Source organism: Chrysemys picta, chromosome 1, assembly GCF_011386835.1.
Source record: "Chrysemys picta bellii isolate R12L10 chromosome 1, ASM1138683v2, whole genome shotgun sequence".
Lineage (NCBI taxonomy): Eukaryota > Metazoa > Chordata > Testudines > Emydidae > Chrysemys > Chrysemys picta.
In genome coordinates, this window is record NC_088791.1 from 327,526,507 (window position 1) to 327,547,139 (window position 20,633).

Here is a 20,633-nt window from a genome sequence, read left to right on the forward strand (position 1 = left end):
CTGCCAAACAGTAAAAATGTGTATACTTATTAATGGGGGCTCAACTTAAAATTAAAGTGTTTGTATTACGTATATAGGGTTAATAAACTGGAAACTATTAAAAATGCCACTTTGGTTTATTTCTCTAGTATGCCAAAAATCCTTATTAGTATTTATATCCAGTAAGTTTATTACCCAGAGTTTTGAGGTTTATATTTGTTTTACTATATATTATCACCTTGACATTTGACAGAATGTGATTGGCAATTTCCCCAATGTTTTACTGATCTAAAATCGTGACGTTCGATTTAAATAGTAAACACACTGGCATGAGTATTTCAGCTATAACAACTCAAACTGAGGTCACCGAAAGGGAAAAAACTGTTTGCTTGGAACTCTGTATGTCAAAAGTCTTTTCACTAAAGAGTGAAAAAACTCTTTATATAGCATAATTTATAATTATGGATAGCAAATGAGTTTAGATGCAGCAAGACTTAGGCCAAGGTCTCAGCCTAGCTTTGCCTGGCATGAGTATTGTTTTGCCAATTCCCCCCTTACATAGATCTGCTTAAATAATGCTACTGCTGGCTGGACAAAGGTGATGTTTTGTTCACAGAATGTGTTCCATTAGATTTTTGATAAAAGGAAAAGTTAATCCGTGTAATAAATATACAACCCTGTACAAGTGCCTTTTAGTGGGGAAAAATAAGGACAAGATGACATGAAAACTGTATAAGCAGCAAAAGTTGTGTAAATTGAAGCTTGCACATGTGTATTGTAGGGGTTACATAAGACAATGCTTAATGCTGACTGGATAAAAATTAAATTAATGGAGTCTTATACTTGTCCACATTACATATGCAAGTGAAGCTTAGTAAAACCAAACTGGAGAAATAAGTCTGATGGACCAGACCAGGGATCAGAGGTGGCGATGATCACCACAAAATACAGGAGAACTTCCTGATAGGCCAGAATTCAATAACTTAGATAAGATGAAATAGAGGCCCATCATCTATGTCTGAAGTTTTATAAATAAAGGTGAAAATGATTAAGCCTGATTGGGTGGATTCAGACTCAGATTTTAAGGCCAGAAGAGACCAGCACGATCATCTAGTCAGACCTACTGCACCATCGCAGGCCACAGAACCTCACCCACCCACTCCTGTAATAGGCCCATATCCCCTGGCTGAGTTACTGAAGTCCTCAAATCTTGATGTTACAGAGAAGCCACCATTTACTCTAGTTCAAACCAGCAGGTGACCCATGCCCCACACTGCAGAGTAAGGCAAACCCCGCTCCCACCCCAAAAACAAAACAAAACAAAACAAGGTCTCTGCCAATCTGACCTGGAGAAAAATTGCTTCCCTACCCCAGTTTCCTACCTTGCACTTCCAACAAAAAGCACAAAATATTAGTCTCCACAAGTACTCATCTAATTTAAGTCTAAGGGGCTGAAATAAATGGGAGATCAGAAACCATTGCTAAAATTAAGGCTCTATATTACTGCAACAGGTATTATTTCAGAAACAAAAGTAGTTTAATTAGTCTAATTTCTCCCAACTATATTCACACAATACCTTAAAGTGCGCTGCTGCATTTGAACATCTGCAGACCTTTTGTCCTCTGGAGAGCACACTTTCACTTCCCCCACTTTCTTCAATTGACTGACAACTGCACCTTTGTTTTAAACAAAATATTTTTTAAAAAAGAAATGCAACTGAGGCCAATCCAAAAGTGGGCTCATACAGATCAGTGACAACAAAGTGAACTGGAGAAGTATCCACTATATAATCTTTACCAGGACAAGTTTACACCTTTTACAGACCGCAGCTGAACACTGGCCTCAAAAGGCAGTAAGGTCTGAAACAAAAAACAATCAGGTTTCCTATTTTGGAGAAAACACATCTGAAAAGGAACAGGCTGGTAGAATGGACTCCATGGGGCAGAATTTTTTCTTTTGAGAGTAAATCTCCAAATCTCAGCCAAGGACAATAGTAACGATCTTATCTCATATAGAGAAACACCAGCAAGTTGTAAGGCGATCTCAGTTTTTAGACTATTGTCTATAGTGGGCCTGAGAGCTAGCCCGTTATAATGGTGCTAGTTATGCTCTTTATTTCCAGCTTTTAATTCCCATTAAAAGAAGCTAAAAATATGTTACATTCTCAATACTGCTTTTTTATGTAAGCAATTACTGTTTTTCCAGGGATTTTATATAATTAAGCAGATGAAGAGGTGATCCTAGGATTATGAAAGAGGGTGAGGTATCTCTGAACCGCTCTTTCTTAAGATGCGATCCAGGCAGTGAGAGTTTGAGAACCCCCGTTACAGAATATTCTGATCTGCAAGAGCAAAGATCCAAAAGTAGCAGTATCTATCCTGCTTTATAGAATAATTACTAGAAGAATCCCATATGCCTAATGCCTATTTCCAAATGAAATTTACCAGAAGTAGGAGAATCCTCCTTTGGCATGTTAAATCTTTCAGTCTTGTCTCTTTGAAACAGCTTAGCTTGAGGCTTTTCAGAACATCTCTCTCTCTTTTTTATTTCCTCCACTCTTTTAGAGGACTTCTGAATAAAGTTTTTCTTTCTCCTTAAAAATGATTCTTGTAAACTACCTGGTGTGGAAGTGAACTCTAGCAACATGACTGTGAAGAAAGAAGGAAGGTCTCAGTACTTTTGATTTTATCACTGATTGGATAATCAGCTGTAGTAACCTATGAATTTAAATAATGGTCCTAAAACTGAGCTTTACTGTTTTCATGGATTGTACCGGGGTTTGATTTGAAGAGAATTAGGAAATTTACTAAACAGCTTCCTACAGTTATTTTAAAGCTAGAGTGCACGTATATAGCATTTTGTATTTGCTATACATGTTACTAAATCTTAATACCTTAAAGCATACTGTAAACAATAGGGTCCAAATTACAGACAGACATTCTCAAACCACCAAGCAGATCTAGCTTGTCAGAGGAGTACTTCTTATTTTAAGAATGCTCCAAAGTGTACTAGGCACCCCTCCATGCTGATCCTCAGAACTTTGGTCTGAGGATCTTACAAATTAATACACCTCTACCCCAATATAACGCGGTCCTCGGGAGCCAAAAAAATCTCACCGTGTTATAGGTGAGACCGCGTTACATCGGGGTAGGGAGAGGAACCGCTCCACGCCCCAGCTCACCTCCGCTCTGCCTCCGCCTCCCGAGTGCGCCGCCACTCCGCTTCTCCCCCCCACCCCCTTCCAGGCTTGCTGCACCAGTCAGCTGTTGGCCCGGCAAGCCTGGAGGCAGAGAAGGGGGGGGGGGGGGGAGGGGAAGGAGGAGAAGAGAGAGAGAGAGAAGCGGAGCGGCGGCGCGTTCAGGGGAGGAGGTGAAGATGGGCTGGAGCAGTTCCTCTGCGCCACCCCCCACCCCCTACTTGCTGCGGCCCTCCCCGGGGCCCCCCCTACCCCAGCTCACCTCCACTCCGCCTCCTCCCATGAGTGCACCGCAGCTCCGCTTCTCCTCCCTCCCAGGCTTGCTGCGCCAAACAGCTGATTGGCGCAGCAAGCCTGGGAGGGAGGAGAAGCGGAGCTGCGGAGCGGAGGTGAGCTGGAGCGGGGCAGTCCTGGGGAGGGCCGCAGCAAGTAATGGGCAGGCGCAGAGGAACTGCTTGCAGTAACATGAATTTGGATATAACGAGGTAAAACAGCCCCATCCCCCGGAGCGCTGCTTTACCGTGTTATATCTGAATTCGCGTTATATCGGACCGCATTATATTGGGGTAGAGGTGTACTAAGGGGCAGGAGACCAACAAGAAATTAGGAAAGATGGAAAACATTACATATTACGCAATGACTCAGCAAAGCTGGTGGTACATTATGATGGAGCCAAAGACTATTTTCTAATTAGTGAAAAGGATAGAAGTGTAATGAGAGGAGTTAATAAGCTTCTGGTTGAAGTAAGTCTTCAAGACAAGCAATGCTGACATAGACTTTTCAATAGGAACAGGCAAAAAAAAGCTGTTTCCATGGTACAATGGCATACATTGGACCTGGACCATATCTAGTATAATGCTGTAATAAATGGTGGCATATACTTGTATAATTACAAGTCTACCATAAGTGGAACTGTATTTTACCAGGTTTCAGAGTAACTGTATTTTACCAGTGTTTGAATATTTTGGAGATTCTCTGTTTCAGTTCTAATGAGTATACTGAAGTTACACACGAGTACCTGCAGATTGATGTAACGGAGACTGATCCTCATTAGGACTCTGAGCTATTGCAGAGTAGTCAGGAAGCGTGAAAACAGAGTAATCTGCTTCTGGGTCTAAAGGTAAAAAGTCTCTCCCCTGCTGCAAGACAGAAGAATCGATTGGTATAATGTACTTAGAACAGGCTACACATTTTAGTGAAGTAATATTAATCCATCTCCATTGTTGTCAAGGAACAAACAATTAAGAAGCCAACAGAATGAGATCTTTCTTCATTAGCACAGATGCAAGAAAAATGTAGTTAGCACATAGCAGCAAGAGCTGTTGGCACTAAAAGCCATTTTATAAAAATTTCTCTTAAAACAAAAAAAAAATCAGATCCTTACCCATAAAGCCCCTTTTCCCCCATCAAGTTCAAACTTCTCATTTTTGCTTCAGGACCCAGTTTTGCCCCCACTTGCATCTGATTGCTTTTCTTCCTGTTCCATCTCTAGCTCCCACATCCACTCTCACACAGTTCTGTCTCCTTCTCCTATTCTCAGATAAATGTTATTCCCCAATGCTGCCCCAATGTTTACAACAGCCTCCAACTGTCTAGTCTCAATTTCCTCCACGGTCTAATTGCTTCTTAAAAGCCACCTTCATGCCCTTGGAGCTCTTCACTGTCTATGCCCTCTTGCAATTGAATTATTATTCATTTGAATGTATGTGATCATCTTCCCAAGATAACAGCTATGTTAGCATGTTCCTTCATAACACTGTCTGGCATCAACTATATTACAGTCATCCACATAGTCTTGAGAAAATGTATCTTCTTTGAATAAATTACCCTGTGATCATCCACTGTCAGAATGGTTTAATCCTAACTGGCATTATCTGTAGCGTTTGGAACTGGTCAGGGACCGTTTGTGGACAACATATGAGCATCTGAATAGGGACAGAATGATCTAGGTCAAAGAGAATCCAACCAAGGAAATACCTGGAAAACTGGCAGTCCTCAGATGAGGAAATAATGATTCACAACCTGATTTTAAAGTTTTATCATTAGCATCCTCATGGACCTTTCCAGAGCTGTTGAAATACCCTGAGGATGGAACAGTTGCTACTCTAGCTTGAGTCATGCAACGCTGAGGAAAAGCTACAGTTTATCAACTGAGCAGGAAAAGGGAGGATTGGACAGAGAGAGACCCCTAAACACTGTCTGAATTTCAGTTCCAGAAATCTCATTAAAAGTCTACTACAAAATACCCTGGGGCAAGTTTCCTACATTAGGATAAGAAAGCCTGCAGTCAGAACTTAAATAGCATACTCACACCCACTGACTTAGTCATTCAGTACCCTAGGGGGTTGGGGACCTCATTAGTTTAATTTGAGCAAAAAAGACACAAAAGGATACTATAATAAAAGACTAGTGCAGTAATGCAATGAGCCCACCCTCTTCGGTCTATTCTGAGAACTGCAGATGGCTCTGAAGTGTGCCTCTATCCAATACCTAGATGCCCTTTCTCTAGTAAGGTAATAGGATTTTTGCCTTTCCCATTGAGTCTTCCAGGAATGAGTTATTCCTTGTAACAAACCCCGATGTCAACTCTGTCCACATATCTATTCCAGTGACATCATCATAGGACCTAATCACATCAGCCATACCATCAGGGGCTCGTTCACCTGCACATCTACCAATGTGATATATGCCATCATGTGCCAGCAATGCCCCTCTGCCATGTACATTGGCCAAACCGGACAGTCTCTACGCAAAAGAATTAATGGACACAAATCTGACATCAGGAATCAAAATACTCAAAAACCAGTGGGAGAACACTTTAACCTGTCTGGTCATTCAGTGACAGACCTGCGGGTGGCTATATTACAACAGAAAAACTTCAAAAACAGACTCCAACGAGAAACTGCTGAGCTAGAATTGATATGCAAACTAGACACAATCAACTCCGGTTTGAATAAGGACTGGGAATGGCTGAGCCATTACAGACATTGAATCTGTCTCCCCTTGTAAGTATTCTCACACTTGTTATCTAACTGTCTGTCTGTACTAGGCTAGCTTGATTATCACTTCAAAAGTTTTTTTTCTCTTAATTAATTGGCCTCTCAGAGGTGGTAAGACAACTCCCACCTGTTTATGCTCTCTGTATGTGTGTATATATATATCTCCTCAATATATGTTCCATTCTATATGCATCCGAAGAAGTGGGCTGTAGTCCACGAAAGCTTATGCTCTAATAAATTTGTTAGTCTCTAAGGTGCCACAAGTCCTCCTGTTCTTCTTTTTGCTCTGCCTTACTAACTACAGCAGGACATGTCTGTTCTTCTGACAGTGTGAACTTTGGAGTACTCCATCTCAACTAAGCTACTGGGGTAAGGCAAAGGACAGAGTGAAGGAAGCAGAATAGATTTCAGTTCTCTGCATCCGCCCAACCCACCAGACATGGCATTACCACCAAATGGCTCAAATATTTGCAAATTTGGAGAACCCAAAACATGCTAGTGATCTACAATATTGTATTACATGCTTTAAAATTACCAAGTATCTTCTTATTCTTACTAAAGCAAAAAATCAGTAGTACCAGGCTCAAAATGATGAGAGATCATCAAGATTTACCTCAGAACAACTTTTAAGTTCAGACTGGCCAGCATATGCCAGGCTATCCAACTTATTTTTTCTTTTTTTCTCTTGGCTAATGTGTTCCGAGTCTGATTCTGCAACACTGATGTCATTTGAGCTTATCAGAGTCAGTTCAGGTTCTTCCATAATCCCATGCCCTGACTCTGTCTCCTAGAAAACAGAGAAGACAACATCAAGGTAAAAATCAATATTTCTAGCAACAGCAACATTTGTTAGCCTGTTACAAAGGAAAGAATTGTTCAACATACAGATAAAGAAAATGTGCCCCAGGCAGTGAAAGAAATACCTCAGGCAAAGTGCTCTTCCCACATTTATTGATGTACTTAGAACTCCTCCAAAGGAGCTCAGTCCAACCTAAATATTTAATTTGCCATTGTACAAAACCTCCCTTCCACCCTTCCTCTAAACCGGAATTCTAGTCACAGCCTGAAAGCTAATTCTTGGCAAACAATAGTAGCTTTTGTTTGATCCTTAAGGGAACAGCATTTATAACACAGCTTTGCTGTTTTCCTAAATTAAGCATTTTAACTGCATCTTCCTTTACCATAACTGCTAGCCTTTTCTCAATTAAAATCTAGACCTAAAATGACGAGAATCAGCATAATTTCAGATTAAATTACACAAGTTTTGAGAAGTCTCCAACTAAAACTGTAAAGTGAACTTTGCTAAATTTTCCAATTACAAAAGGTCTAAAATAGCTTGGAGCAATTGGTTGAAATCTGAATGGCATTTAACTCACTAACAATTACCTTGTGAAACCTTTATTTCACTCACCCAGACTGGCACACGGCTTTGTAAGGAATGTGACCCTGAACTTATTGTGAGCACTGAATTAGAATTTTGGTTTTGGGGTATTTCTGGCAAACCACCATTTTGTTGTCTAGTTGCTTGTGAAGGGTTGATGTAGATTTCTGAGTCTACTGCTCTAGGCATTCTAGAGGACATCTGTACTTCTAGAATGCTTTGTTCTTCCTCCAATATATTTGTACTGCACTGTGAATGGTCACCTTCCACAATCCTATTTGCTTCATTGCTAAGAACTGGGGTTTCAGTAAGCTCCCTGTGCTTATTTGGTGTCACAACAGGTAATTCTTCAAAGCACAAGTTCTCTTTTCTCAGTTCCGCAACTTCTTTTACTGAATGTTCAGTCAGGAGAGTCTCATTTTCTGTAATCTGTGTTGTAATTAGCTGATAAAATGAACCCAGTTCTTCTGATGAACTCAGCGTTGGACTCCGCAGGTTTTCCACTGAAGACTGGAGATTAGTATTCTCTATATTTCTCGCCAGCCCCTCATATTGGTTTCCAACAGGTGAAACGTAGTTCTCATTCTCTGATTTTTTAATTTTAGAATTGTGTTCAAATACAATGCGAAGACCTATTGGTTGTGCAGTACTCTGGCTGTGCTCATTCAGGGTAGATTCCAACTGAAGAGGGTGAAAAGATTCTTCAGAACCTGCTTGAAAAAAGTCAGACTGTCAGAAAAGTCTAAATACATACAGTAGAGTTTACAAAAAGGAAGTAATTATTTATGCATTTAAGAAAAGCATAGTAAAATAGGCAACAATGTTTTAAATACAGTAATTTAATTCCAGTACATTCACATTTATTAAGATATGATGGTGTTTTTTATGTCAATTTGGTGAATTAGAATGAAATTCTTCCTAGATAGCAAAATATCCAAATAATAAAAAACGGAGTATTAATCAGGAAAGTATCTTCATTTAAAAATAGTTATTTTACACAAAATAATTTTAGCTTCTTTTAAACACAATCTCTAATAGCTTTATATTTCTTGACATAGTAACTTGTCTTTTTTTCTTTAATGTTTAGGACCATATTCTCTGCTGGTGTAAGCAGGCACAACTACACTGAAGTCAATAGAGCTGCACCAAGCAGAGAATTTGGCCCTTGGAAACCATTCTCAGGTAGAAAGCCTTAGCATTTCAAACGCCTCTCTGACAGCGTCTCTAAAGGAAGCAAAAGCAAAATCATTACTGGTGCTGTATACATTAATAGTAGAAAAAAATCAGAACACAGCCTGTTCTTTCTTATAAAGGCCAATTACAGCAGGTGGTTCTTCTCACTTGGATTTCCCTTAAGATCTACACATACAAAACAAGTTATACTTAGGAGGCACTCAGATACTACAGCAATGGGATTATATCTATCTAATAAGAGGTTTTGATTCTAGGGTTTTTTTTTAACTGACAATATTTGGAAGTTAGCAGATAAGCATTCTTCCAAATATACATGTCTCTAAATATGGTAATGATAAGAAATCATTGATAAGCAGGCACATGTCATACACAAATATAGACTTTGTGATATGCAGACAACTTTCAAAATTTTTCCCTATAGCCAAATCCTGCAAACCTTAACACAAGCAAAACATCTGTAGTTTTACTTGACTAAGGCATCATCCCATGGTGAACAGCAGTAGCAAAAGAATTGAAGTCCACAGGAACAACTCATACTTTGAGATTACTCATTGCTTAAAAAAAGACTTCAGATGACAGACCTAAAATTTGATCTATCTTAAAAGTGCCCATAGTAATGCATGTCACAATTTTATTTCTTGTATTTTCAGTACATGAAATAATTGGTTTTGGAGAGAGGGAATTTACAAGGATTAAGAAAAATTAATGATTTAAGCTAAAATTACAGATTTAAACTCTATCCTTAAATCACTATTATGTCTAGATATTGAGCATCATACATTCTGCATTTGGATCTCTGCAATACCCAGAGACAGCAAGGGGAGTTTGACAGAATCGGTGCCCACAGCTTTAAAAAGTGAACAGCATATTTTTTCCTTTTGGCTGAAGGCACCATCAATAAATAAGCAGTATCTATACATTACAGAGTGGCCCGAATATTAAAATTACATATGCTCTCAAATGAAATGTATACCAAAGTCAACAGTCAATTTTAATAATTGGGAAGACAAAGAACTGGACTGTGTAATTCCTGGGAATGTCACCCAACAGCAGAAAAGCTAAGGAACCAGGTCTGTGGACACAGTCTTGTTCAATAGCAGTGGGGGCACAAAGTAAGAGCTAAGCTATGACATTGCAGAGAAGACAGAGTATATAACGAACAGTTAGCAGTGTCTCACTAACTTCAAGAGAACACAACTGCAGGGGACCAAACAACTATAAATCTTCACGTTTAGACATTAAAAACAGATCCATACCCAGAGTAACATTTTCCTTCATTGACTCCTCTGCTTGTGATGTAGTATTGTTTAGCTTCTTTGTATTAAGAAAAGAATGCAGATTGTAACTTCTCGCTTTCAAGCTAGAGGTTGTGGCTTCAGGAAATACAGATGTGTCTTGACTTTGGATTGAGAAAGCGAAACTCTAGTGGCAGAAGAATCATGGCAAAGAGTTTAGTTATTGATCATGGTTAAATATTCTCAAATATAATACAAGAGAAAAACTGCAACAGTAATTTTTAAACTTTTCTTTCAGATCCATTTCTATCACAAAAGGCAAATTATTGTGAAGTGAACTACTGGTCAGTTCTAGATTAAAAACACAAACTTGCCATTATATTTTCTGTAAATGTCAAAAGATTAAGTTTCTAATCACACAACATTGTAACCTTACATAAATTGCATGAGTTCCCTTATTTCAAAACTGTGTGTAATACCTTGCTAAAATCTTTGCTGTCTTCAGAAATCCTATGTTGAGAAAGGGATGATGAGATATCAAAGTCAGGACTTGGTTCCAAAGGCTGAAAAAGCTGACGTTGAAAGTTAGGGAAATGTCTTTCCATATCAGAAAAATCGAGTCCAACTGCTGGAGCTTTAAAAAAAAGTGGAAAATTTATTTTTAAAAAATGCAAACCTGGCATCTACAGCTCAGGTGCTATAAATGTAATGCATAAGACTTAAAAAGTTTATAAATAGTTTTTGCAAGTATTTTGTGTTAAAACAGGCTATCTACATCACTGTATCTCTGAAGTGATGCATGTGTATACAATACCCCAACAGGTTGTGCTGAGTCAACTCAAAGTAAAAACTAAAATTGTTTTCAAGTATTCCAGGACAGTGACAAATTAAAATGCTGAAGCTAAACACTAAGTAGTAATTCATGACCATATTGTTATACTTTCATGCACAGTCTTCTAATTTGAAGGCACAGAGTATTAACAAAAATGTCAAGGGTATATAAATAAATGCTATATAAATTACATCTCATTTTCTTTAACAGATTTGGTTTAAAATACTAATATTTATTTAGCATTTACTGTTAGCTGTGCATGTGTGTGTTTTCCACTACAGACTGAGATAAATCAAGGGTAAAAAATATCTTGAAACCACCCAATTATCCTACCAGCTGCACAGGTACAACTTCCTCTGAAGCCAATGGGAGTCGCACGTATGCAACTGCCTATATAATTGGGCCTCTGATCTTTTTGGCATTTGGCCACAGGGTGCAGAATATCAGCAGAACAGGGAACATCAACATGTATGTTATCTAGTGATTAACAAAATATAATTAAAATTTGAATACAGATTAAATGCATGATCTTGTTAAACTCCTTTTCACAGTATACTTCTAATTCTTGTATTGTCTCCATATTCTAAACAGGTTATTACCATGGAAAGATATAGTGTTTTCAGGTAACCAGTTCAAATCTTTCGTATATTTGTCTATGATCTGCTGAATTTGACTTCTATTAGAGATAAAATTCTCTTCTGCAGGCAGATGAAATTCAGAAACTTCAGAAGAATTCTCTTGCCTCTGCTGAGCAGTGGTAGGTGTTGGATATGCAGAAGAGTCCCAAGGGCTGCTTGCTGTTTCTCTCAATATCCTATCCTCGGCACTATTTGAAGACAACTCTGGAAGATAAACCATAAGTCTGACACCCAGTTTTGCAAATAGGCCACTTAAGCGAACTTGTCTGAAAATGAACTTTTGTTTGACAGCATAAACCTTGAAACAATGTAAACTGAAGATTTTTTAAAAAACGTCTTCTATCACAATTCTCTCCCATGCAAAACTTAACAGCAATTTCTATAAATCTACATTGACAATACCTAATTAAATAATGCTCGATGGAGCTTAGCAACTTCAAAGGATGAAGATCTTTACCCTCTCTCTCTCAGGTACATATATGGTCCGCAGCATCTGAGCGCCTCTCAATTTTTTTAATGTATCCTTAAACACTCATTATGTAGGGCAGTGCTAGTTTGCCATTTAAAAAATTTACATAACATGACAGGTAAAAGTGTTATTAAATATTTGAGAAATCTTTAATCAGAAGAGTGTATTCAAAAAGAGTAAAGAAAAGTTAGTCATAATGCTAACTTGGTCACACCCATGTGCATGTTTTATGTTTCCTAACTTGTCATATCTAGAATATTGAGGAAAATATCTGACGTATATCGTTCACATTCATATTAACTGAAGACCATGGAATTTCTTCCCCAAATGAGATTTTCCCAGAAAATTAAGAACATATAAAACGAGGAATTAAAATTCTGTATCAGACCTGATAAAACCATACCTCTAAGGCTTGCTACAAAGTGTATACTATGAAAAAACATCTGAAGTTTGTGATCACTGTTCAGACAAACAGTCAATACTGAAACTCATAGATAGTTGTAGAAGAGCGAAGACTTACTGTATGTGCTAATTCAACATTTCAGACATGGCTATTCAGAAAAAAAATCCCAACAATTTATAGTTTATTTTCTTTTTTCAATTTTGCCAACTTGAAAACCTGAGGTATTTCACACAACAGTACTTGTAACATCAGTTGCCATTTGCCAAAACTACTGTAGTTGTAGTTAACATGCTAATATGTTTAGCTTACTTGAAAGTCAAATAAAGCTACAACCATAGAACATGCATTACATTTTATTTATGCTCTATTTCAGAGGACAACATTAACAAGGCTTAAGTCAAGTTTCACATTAATCAATCTTCTTTCAGAAGAACTCAGTAATGTCAAAGTATTAGATTCATTTTCCTTTATAATATTGTAAATAAAATCCAGTTTATAAGAAAAAAAATATTTACCAGTGTTAGCAGGGCTTAGGTCCAACTTTTCACTGGCTAAAAAACTGCCAGTGGAAATTGTTGTTGAAGACAAATAATCACAGGCTGTCTCTCGTGCACAAGCCTGTGGAGCAAAACTGGTTGTCCATCCTTTAGAAAGTGCTACCTAGGGTCAAGAAAATAAGACTATAGTATTGCGTATGGACAAGACAAATTATTTAAAATACAAATACTTAATTTTGAGCTCAGTTCAAGTGTAGAAACCTTCATTATTTGAAGAGTCAGACAAAATAAAGGTTCATCATTGCTCAGTACAAAAATTTCCTCACATGCATGCGTACATACACACACACACACCCCTCCCCCGCACACAACCCCCCACACTGCACACAACCACATTCTCAGGAACCATTATATTGCTTCCCAGAACTGTATATAGATCATACACCATGTAAACCAGGTGATCTACTGGTGCTCAGATTTGGCTATTTCTCATCACAGATCCACTTCAATAATAAAAGAGCAGATCTCAGAGGAACAGAAGTGCAGTATAGGAAAGCCTCCATGCTTATTTTATAGGTGACATGCAAAGGAAGATTGCTGGGTTTGTGCCCTTTTTTGCTTCTTTAGGTCATATAAATGGGGCCTGAAAAGGTTTATTTTATTTTTTAGAAATTTTGCTTTGTTTTAAATTGTAAAAATATCAGGGATACAAAGTTCTCTCCCCTGTTTTTACTGGACAAATCCTTAGAAGACCAGGAAAGCTGGAATAAGTGCTTTCTTAGTCCTGAACTGAAAGGGACAAGATATTTGAATATTTCAAAGATTTTGCTGCTATCTTTTTTAAAGTGTTAACAAAACAGGTTTAAATGACTTAAAACCCTTTTATCCACCAGTTGCTCAGAAACTCATAATAGTCACACCACTTCTCTAGTAGTCTATGAAAACTTGCAAGAAATAAAGGGTAAACAAGACTGAATTTCTACTGAAAAAAGAAGCAGAATGGCATGTGTGTTTTACACATCATAAAGCAACAAAATTATGGTAAAAATAACTCTCCCCGCCCCCAACAAAACACTTTGCAGGTCACCTTCAAATTCATATTTCAAGTTAATAAAAAAGGTTTAGGAAATACTAAAACAGTCAGCTGAATTTAAGTAGTATGGTTATTTTAAAAGACATGATATATTAATTTTCAATATAACTAACCGTACTATCAGGTCTAAATGATGGCCCAGAATCTGTAATTACTCTCCTTCCAATGTCAGCAGCATAAATTGGTAAATCTTGACCCATGACAACAGAATCATTGGGGTTGGCTGTAAATCAAAAACAGGAAACAGATAAAAGTCCGTTGCCAAATTCTGAACACTAGATGGCAACCATACTTAATCCTGCTACCTCAGTTCCTATACAACTTGTTGACTTCTGTTCATGTTTACCTTTATCACCTGTAAAAGACTATCTGCTACACTATATTACTTCCAAGAACAGCAATTGCACTGGTAAATACAGAATGCTTCTCCTTAGTTGGCTTTTCTACAATTTACAAATGCCAAGGATACACTCTTTTTTTGCAAAATATTATCTGAAGAACTTAATCAGTGGGAGAAGTATGCAATCAAAAGTTAGAGAAAGAAAACTTACCTAGAACAGTGGTTCTCAACCAAGGGTATGTGTACCCATAGGGGTACGCAGAGATCCATCAACTCATCTAGATATTTGCCTAGTTTCACAACAGGCTATATAAAAAGCATTAGCGAAGTCAGTACAAACTAAAATCTCATTTTATTTTATAATTACATGGTAAAAATGAGAAAGGAAGCAATTTTTCAGTAATCGTGTGGTGTGACGCTTTCGTATTAGGTCTGATTATGTAAGCCAGCAGTTTTTAAGTGAGGTGAAACTTGGGGGTATGCAAGCCAAATTAGCCTCCTGAAAGAGCTACAGTAGTCTGGAAAGGTTGAGAACCACGGACCTAGAAGGCCAAGAGCTCCCTCTTAGAGGCAAACTAGAGAACAGACTCTCAGATCTTACCTCTCAATCTTTGAAACAGAAACACAGACTGGTGCAGATAACACGAAGATTGATGGAGTGATAAATAATGAGGAAAGGGCAGTAATACACAGTGATCTGGATCGCTTGGTAACGTGGGCCCATTTAAACAAAATGTGATTTAATACAGTCAAATGCAGAGTTCTACATCTAGGAACAAGGAATGCAGGCCAGATCTATAGAATGAAGGACTATATTCTGAAAAGCAGGGACTCTGAAAAGGATTTAGGGATCAGAGTGGACAAGTAATTCAAAATGAGTTCCCAGTGCGATGCTGTGGCAAAAAGGACTAATGCAAGCAGGAAAGTAGTAGTAGGGAGGTGATTTTACCTGTGTATATGGCATTGGCAAGACTGATACCAAAAGACTGTGCACAATACTTTAAACAAGATGTTGAAAAATTGAACAGGGTGCAGAAAAGAGCCACAAACATTATTCAAAATGCCTTACAGAGAGACAGAGCTCAAACTATTTAGTTTATCAAAAAGAAGAGTGAGACATGTTTTGATTACAGTGTATGTGTCTTTCACAAGGAGAAAATACCAGGGGCTGAAGAATTCTTCAATCTAGTGTAGAAAGGCATAATAAAGACCAAAGCTGAAGCCAGACAGATTCAAACTAGAAACCAGGCAAAAACAATTTTAACAGTGAGGGCAATTAGCCACTGGAACAAACTACCAAGGAAAGTGATGGAGTCTCCATCTCATGAGGTCTTCAGATTAAGACAGGATGCCTTCCTGGAAGACATGCTTTAGCTAAACACAAGTTATGCTGTAGTCCCGTGGTTCTCAATCTATTTACCATCGTGGGCCACGTATTTGTCCCACAATGTGTTACGTGGGCTGCATCTAATGCTATCTCTATGGCCCTGAGGATGTCACATTTGCCACAGGTTGAGAACCACTGCTGTAGTCAAACACAAATTGTTGGGCTCAATGCAGGAGTGATGGGGTGAAATTTAACAGCCTCTGATATACAGGAAGTTAGACCAGGTGATCTAATATAGCCTTCTAACTTTAGCTTATTAAAAAACTATGCTATAATTGAAAAAATGTGTTGTATTAGTGTATAGCACTAATGTATGTTTATTCTTGTGATATTACCATAGGGATGAATACATCACAATTTCATATCCTAGGCCAAATGAATTGCTGATCTCCGTGGAGTTAGCAAAGAGAAGTTTATCCTGATCTCATTGCTTAGTTACGGTAGTATCATTAAGAACATAGTATTTGGAGGATGGCAACAGAAACTGCAAAAGCACTAGTTTTCTTGGTTTAACCCACTCAAAAACCAATTGTCTCCCACAGCCTCCAGCATCCTGTAAGGGATTCTTATACTTTAATATGCTGGCTATTACACTGTGGCAATGAATGTAAGTATTTTTGCAAAATTAAAGCTAGAATACATCTTATTCATTCACGAAGTACTGTTGTTGTAAACCAGTAATAAGGATTTGGATAAACATTTCTAAGACAAAGCCCTAATCAAGAAGCTGCTCCATGAGAAACATGAAAAAGAATCCCAAGATTGACTGGGACAAGCAGGGAGGCAAACCCTTCAAAGTGAAGTCAAGGGGCATGTTTCAAGCTAGGTTCCTAAACTGACACGAACGTGACAATCCAACCTGCAATAATGCCTTTACCGGCAGGTATTTTGGATTAAAGTGGATAGCTAGGCAAAATGAAAATGGATCAGAAAAGGAACAATGTTCGGTTAGCAGCTCTGACTGGGATAACAGTGTGGAAGTAAAAATCACACCTGGAACAATGCTAGCAGGGGGATTGGGATTGGGGGCTGAGCAGATGAACATGGAATGGCGCTTTAGGCTGGAAAATTTAAGGTGTTTTTATATAAAATCTAGTTACTATTTTAAGCCAAAATACTTTACAACACAGCTATCTATAAATTGCCTAACCTAAACACATTCAGATTTTTTTTTTTAAAGTGTCTTTAGTCAATATCTTATTAAAACCAGAGTTAGTCAAAGGAAAATATATGGTTGGCAGGAGTACCAAACTCAGTCCTGAAATCCAGAACCACAGGGATGAAAGCATCAAAGACCACAATTACCTCCCGTATGGTAAGTTGTTCGGTTCCTTGAGAAAGTCACCATACAATAAATACAAGGAAAACTCCCTAAAATACGATCTATAAAACTGAGTATTACATTTAAATGTATGTAGAGTCAAGCTTCTCTCTCTCTCTCTTTCACACACACACACACACACACACACACACACACACACACACACACACACACACACACACACACTGTACATCCTCTAACAAATCAGGCCAGACATAGTTAAAGAGCTGTATATTTTACAATGTTAAAGTAACTACATATACCTTAAAAAAAGATGGATTCTCCCACCTGGCTCATGTGAACTACTAGCATCCACCATCAGTCTTTCATGCCATGAACTACTTAGTTGGTAAGTGCATCTTGGGTTCTCACTAGAACCTTGTTCTTTGCAGTTGGCTATGGATAAGTCTCTTTCTTCATGAACCGATTCACTGTTGCACATGCCAGACACTAGCTCTTCCACAGATGAAATGAGAGAAGCTTCTCCACTAACGGAATCTGTCTTATCTAAATTTGAAAGAATTATTTATTTATTAGAGGTAAGAGGTAATGTTTCATAAAAAGACATGCTGTGTTGAAATGTACATTTTGTACTACAGAAATACAGTACTGAAGTTGTAAAGTGTTCGATTTCAATTAAAATGTTTAGCACTTGCTAAAATGCATTTAATTTCTAGGTTTAATATAAGCGATACTGTGAACTTGAACTCTAGTCAATTAAAAAAAATTAAAACTAATTTACTGAGTCCCTCTGCCCATTTGTGTAGTTTTAGAACTACCCAAGCTGCCTTTCACCTTCAAATTCTGAACTAGTTCCTCCCTGTTTGTCAGAATCAAATCAAGACTAGCCTCTTCCCTAGTTGCTTTCTTCGCCTTCTGTAAAGTTGTCTCTAGTGCATTCCAAGAATTTGTTGGATAATCTGTGCCCTGACTTATTATTTTCCCAACAGATGTATGAGTAGTTGAAGTCCCCAGTCACTACCAAGTCTTGTGATTTGGATGATTTTGTTAATTGTTTAAAAAAAGCCTCATCCACCTGTTCTTTCACTATTAGTCCTCTAGGGTGTTACTTATAACTATAGAAGGTATTCACCCTACAGTCTGAAAATGTAAGTTGACATGTTCCCCTTAATTGTTACTATATTACAGTATTTCTTAAATGAACCTTACAACAAGCTTATTAGAAGTTCTGTGGCAATTTGACACCATCCCTTAATTTTGTTGCTGTTGCATATTCTATGTATGTTCTAGCAACCCACCACTGCTGTACAGCGCCTAACAATTTCTATGCAGCAAAACTACCTCAAAGACAATTCATAAGGGAACACTTACACTGAAGCTGCATGTTTCAGATGAAATCTCAAAAAATGAACAGTTGAAAGATTTTAGTTATTCCATATTTTACTTTTAAAGTCACTAACCTTCATTCTGAAAGGAATCCCTTAATATAAAAATGATCATCCAACCATACTGCACTGGGAGGGGCATGCAAATAACCAACAGGATAACCAAGCCCCTGAAATTAAATTCCATGCCATTTCCCTTGTAAGCCTGTATTTAGATTGTAATTTCTCCAAGAAAGGCACCGGTTAACTGTAAATAATACAGTATGCTTTTTGTTGCTATATAAATACAAAATAAATACCTGAATAAAGTTACAGCTGAGACCACTGCTTCACCCTTAACCACCTCAAAGTCAAAGAAAAAATGCTCATTTCTTACTTCAGGAATTCTATTTCAAGCAAACCAGAACATCTAGTAAGTTTTTTTGTTTGTTTTTTTGTTTTTTTTACCTGCAAAAGAAACTTTGCCACTCCTTGGCGTGTCTAGCTCTGGTATTACACTTAATTCATGTTGTTCCAAATCTAGCCCTAACTTGATTTTAGCCAGAGGTGGTTTTGAAGTTCGCCATCTCTGTTCTCTTCCCAGAATTCTTTGAGACTGCTCTGTAATATAAAAATAATGTTCTGCAATTTACATATTCGTAACATACTATAAGCAGTTGAAGATCCAATTTGAGAGAAGGGAAAAAATAAACCAGTTATAATTGAAAAAGTGAACAGCAGCATTATAATATGATATATGACCTCACCGATTTGCTCAGCTTGACTGATGCTTTGTGAAAGCAATCTATTTTCATCATATTTATTCACATCACCACAATTAACTTCTTGAGATTTATTTTCTGCATCTTTGAAAAGGTAAGTCATCAGATTGAAGTGGTCAGACTTCGGTGTTTCTGTCATCTCTCTGTATGTGACAGATTCTTCTGCCTTAAAAGAGGAAGTAATAGTGGCTAAGATAATTTTCACACCCATTTTACTAAACCTCTATTTTTTCATGTGTGCCAAATACACTATACATCAGCACTTTCCAGAAGATGAAAAGAGAAAGGTTCTAAGAGCTCAACCCCGCAAAATATCTAAGCATGTGAGTACTAGTTAAAAGTTAATTACTTTTGTGTTTAAGCGTTTTGCTGAATTGGGCCAAAATACTTTGTTTCTTGCAGGATCAAGTCCTGAAATAATATTTCTACTTACTTCTCAGTTACCAATGACAGGGATTTTACTTCTCTGAAAACTGCACAAATGAAAGGCAGAGAGCCAAAGCAGCGTGAAGTCATTCTTTATGATGCCTACTGTTCTAGACCACTTTAAATAAAATAAGGCAAAAAAGAGTTTCTGTATAGCCAGCATCTATAAAGAGACTTGCTTAACTTGAAGATATTGTGGACTATATTGGATAGAGCTGAGCAAATAACTGAGTTTTTGTAGGGAAAAAAAAAAAAGAGTTCATTTTGAACCAAAACTGAATTATTTTGGTTTCTTGCTTAAATAAAATAGGTTGTTTCAAAATGAAATGTTAAAACAGCTCATTAAAAAAAAAAAAAATCACTCTTTATTCCGATCAACTATTAGCTGAATTCAATCCTACCTTGAATAGTTTTAGTTACCCTGAACCTGTGGTTTTCAGCAAATTTACTATCTACTGAAAAATTTTCATCCAATTCTAATCTTAGAATGGTAATTAAAGAGATCCCTTAGGTGACTTTATGGACAAGTTTTATACTGGAAAAAATAGGCAGCCTGGGAATTTTTAGTATATGAACTTGATTCTGTAAATTCAAATAAATTTCAATCATCAATGATAGCTTAGTTCATAGACAATTTGATCTTTGCTACCACCCTCTTTCCCCCTTCCCCTCAACCTCCCCCCAAAAAGGAAAATTCCACAAAGAAAAAACTTTAGAAAAGGCCCCATAGTTAGAGGGTTGGGGAAGAGAGTTTTTCTTAGATTACAAGTGACAATTATGAGTGCCCCAACCTAATCCTTAATGGATATTTGTCAGTATCTCAAATATCACACTATAGCTTTTTGCCTGCCCAGGAGAAGCCGCAAATTCAAACAAGGTTAGAATTGAGATGCAGAACAGGAACGTTGCCTTTTGAAACAGATCAGCCTTTACAAATGTGAATTTCATTTTTTAAATTCCTTTGTAAAATGAACAGGGGTTATTTTATATAGCTAAGTGATTAAAAAACAATTCAAAGTCTGAGAGTGTTACTGCTATTCAGAAACAATTTAACAAATCAGAAGGCAGCCAATATAAGCAATTTTAAAACCAATTTTCCTGTTTGCAGGTATAAAAAGCACAGCTCAGTTTTTTA

General features: G+C 37.5%; 2 protein-coding genes and 1 non-coding gene across 41 annotated transcripts in view; 1 reads left to right on the forward strand and 2 right to left on the reverse strand.

Moving 5' to 3' along the window:
* TAF1D (TATA-box binding protein associated factor, RNA polymerase I subunit D) overlaps window positions 1-5,916 on the forward strand; it is a 40,089-nt gene extending 34,173 nt beyond the window's left edge. The window contains exon 16 of the mRNA XM_065581607.1: window positions 5,786-5,916. The gene's annotated coding sequence lies outside the window, so the exon portion shown is untranslated. The remainder of the gene's footprint in view (window positions 1-5,785) is intronic.
* CEP295 (centrosomal protein 295) overlaps window positions 1-20,633 on the reverse strand; it is a 47,096-nt gene that overhangs the window by 1,632 nt on the left and 24,831 nt on the right. For 3 of the 39 annotated variants that reach the window (XM_065581579.1, XM_065581576.1, XM_065581597.1), the window contains 13 exons: window positions 19,058-19,238; window positions 18,759-18,911; window positions 17,254-17,472; window positions 14,031-14,140; window positions 12,843-12,987; window positions 11,417-11,659; window positions 10,465-10,619; window positions 10,007-10,172; window positions 7,587-8,266; window positions 6,789-6,962; window positions 4,195-4,315; window positions 2,425-2,628; window positions 1,557-1,656 (listed from right to left, as the gene is read on the reverse strand). In XM_065581579.1, coding sequence (XP_065437651.1) covers window positions 1,557-1,656; window positions 2,425-2,628; window positions 4,195-4,315; window positions 6,789-6,962; window positions 7,587-8,266; window positions 10,007-10,172; window positions 10,465-10,619; window positions 11,417-11,659; window positions 12,843-12,987; window positions 14,031-14,140; window positions 17,254-17,472; window positions 18,759-18,911; window positions 19,058-19,238 — 2,651 coding nt within the window. Of the gene's footprint in view, window positions 1-1,556; window positions 1,657-2,424; window positions 2,629-4,194; window positions 4,316-6,788; window positions 6,963-7,561; window positions 8,270-10,006; window positions 10,173-10,464; window positions 10,620-11,416; window positions 11,660-12,842; window positions 12,988-14,030; window positions 14,141-17,253; window positions 17,473-18,758; window positions 18,912-19,057; window positions 19,239-20,633 lie in introns of all 39 variants that reach the window. The other 36 variants (XM_065581578.1, XM_065581575.1, XM_065581596.1 and 33 more) reach the window with 27 other exon arrangements.
* Window positions 13,243-13,325, reverse strand: LOC112060036 (small nucleolar RNA U2-19). Its single transcript, XR_002889339.1, has one exon. It is a non-coding gene; the product is annotated as a small nucleolar RNA U2-19 (small nucleolar RNA).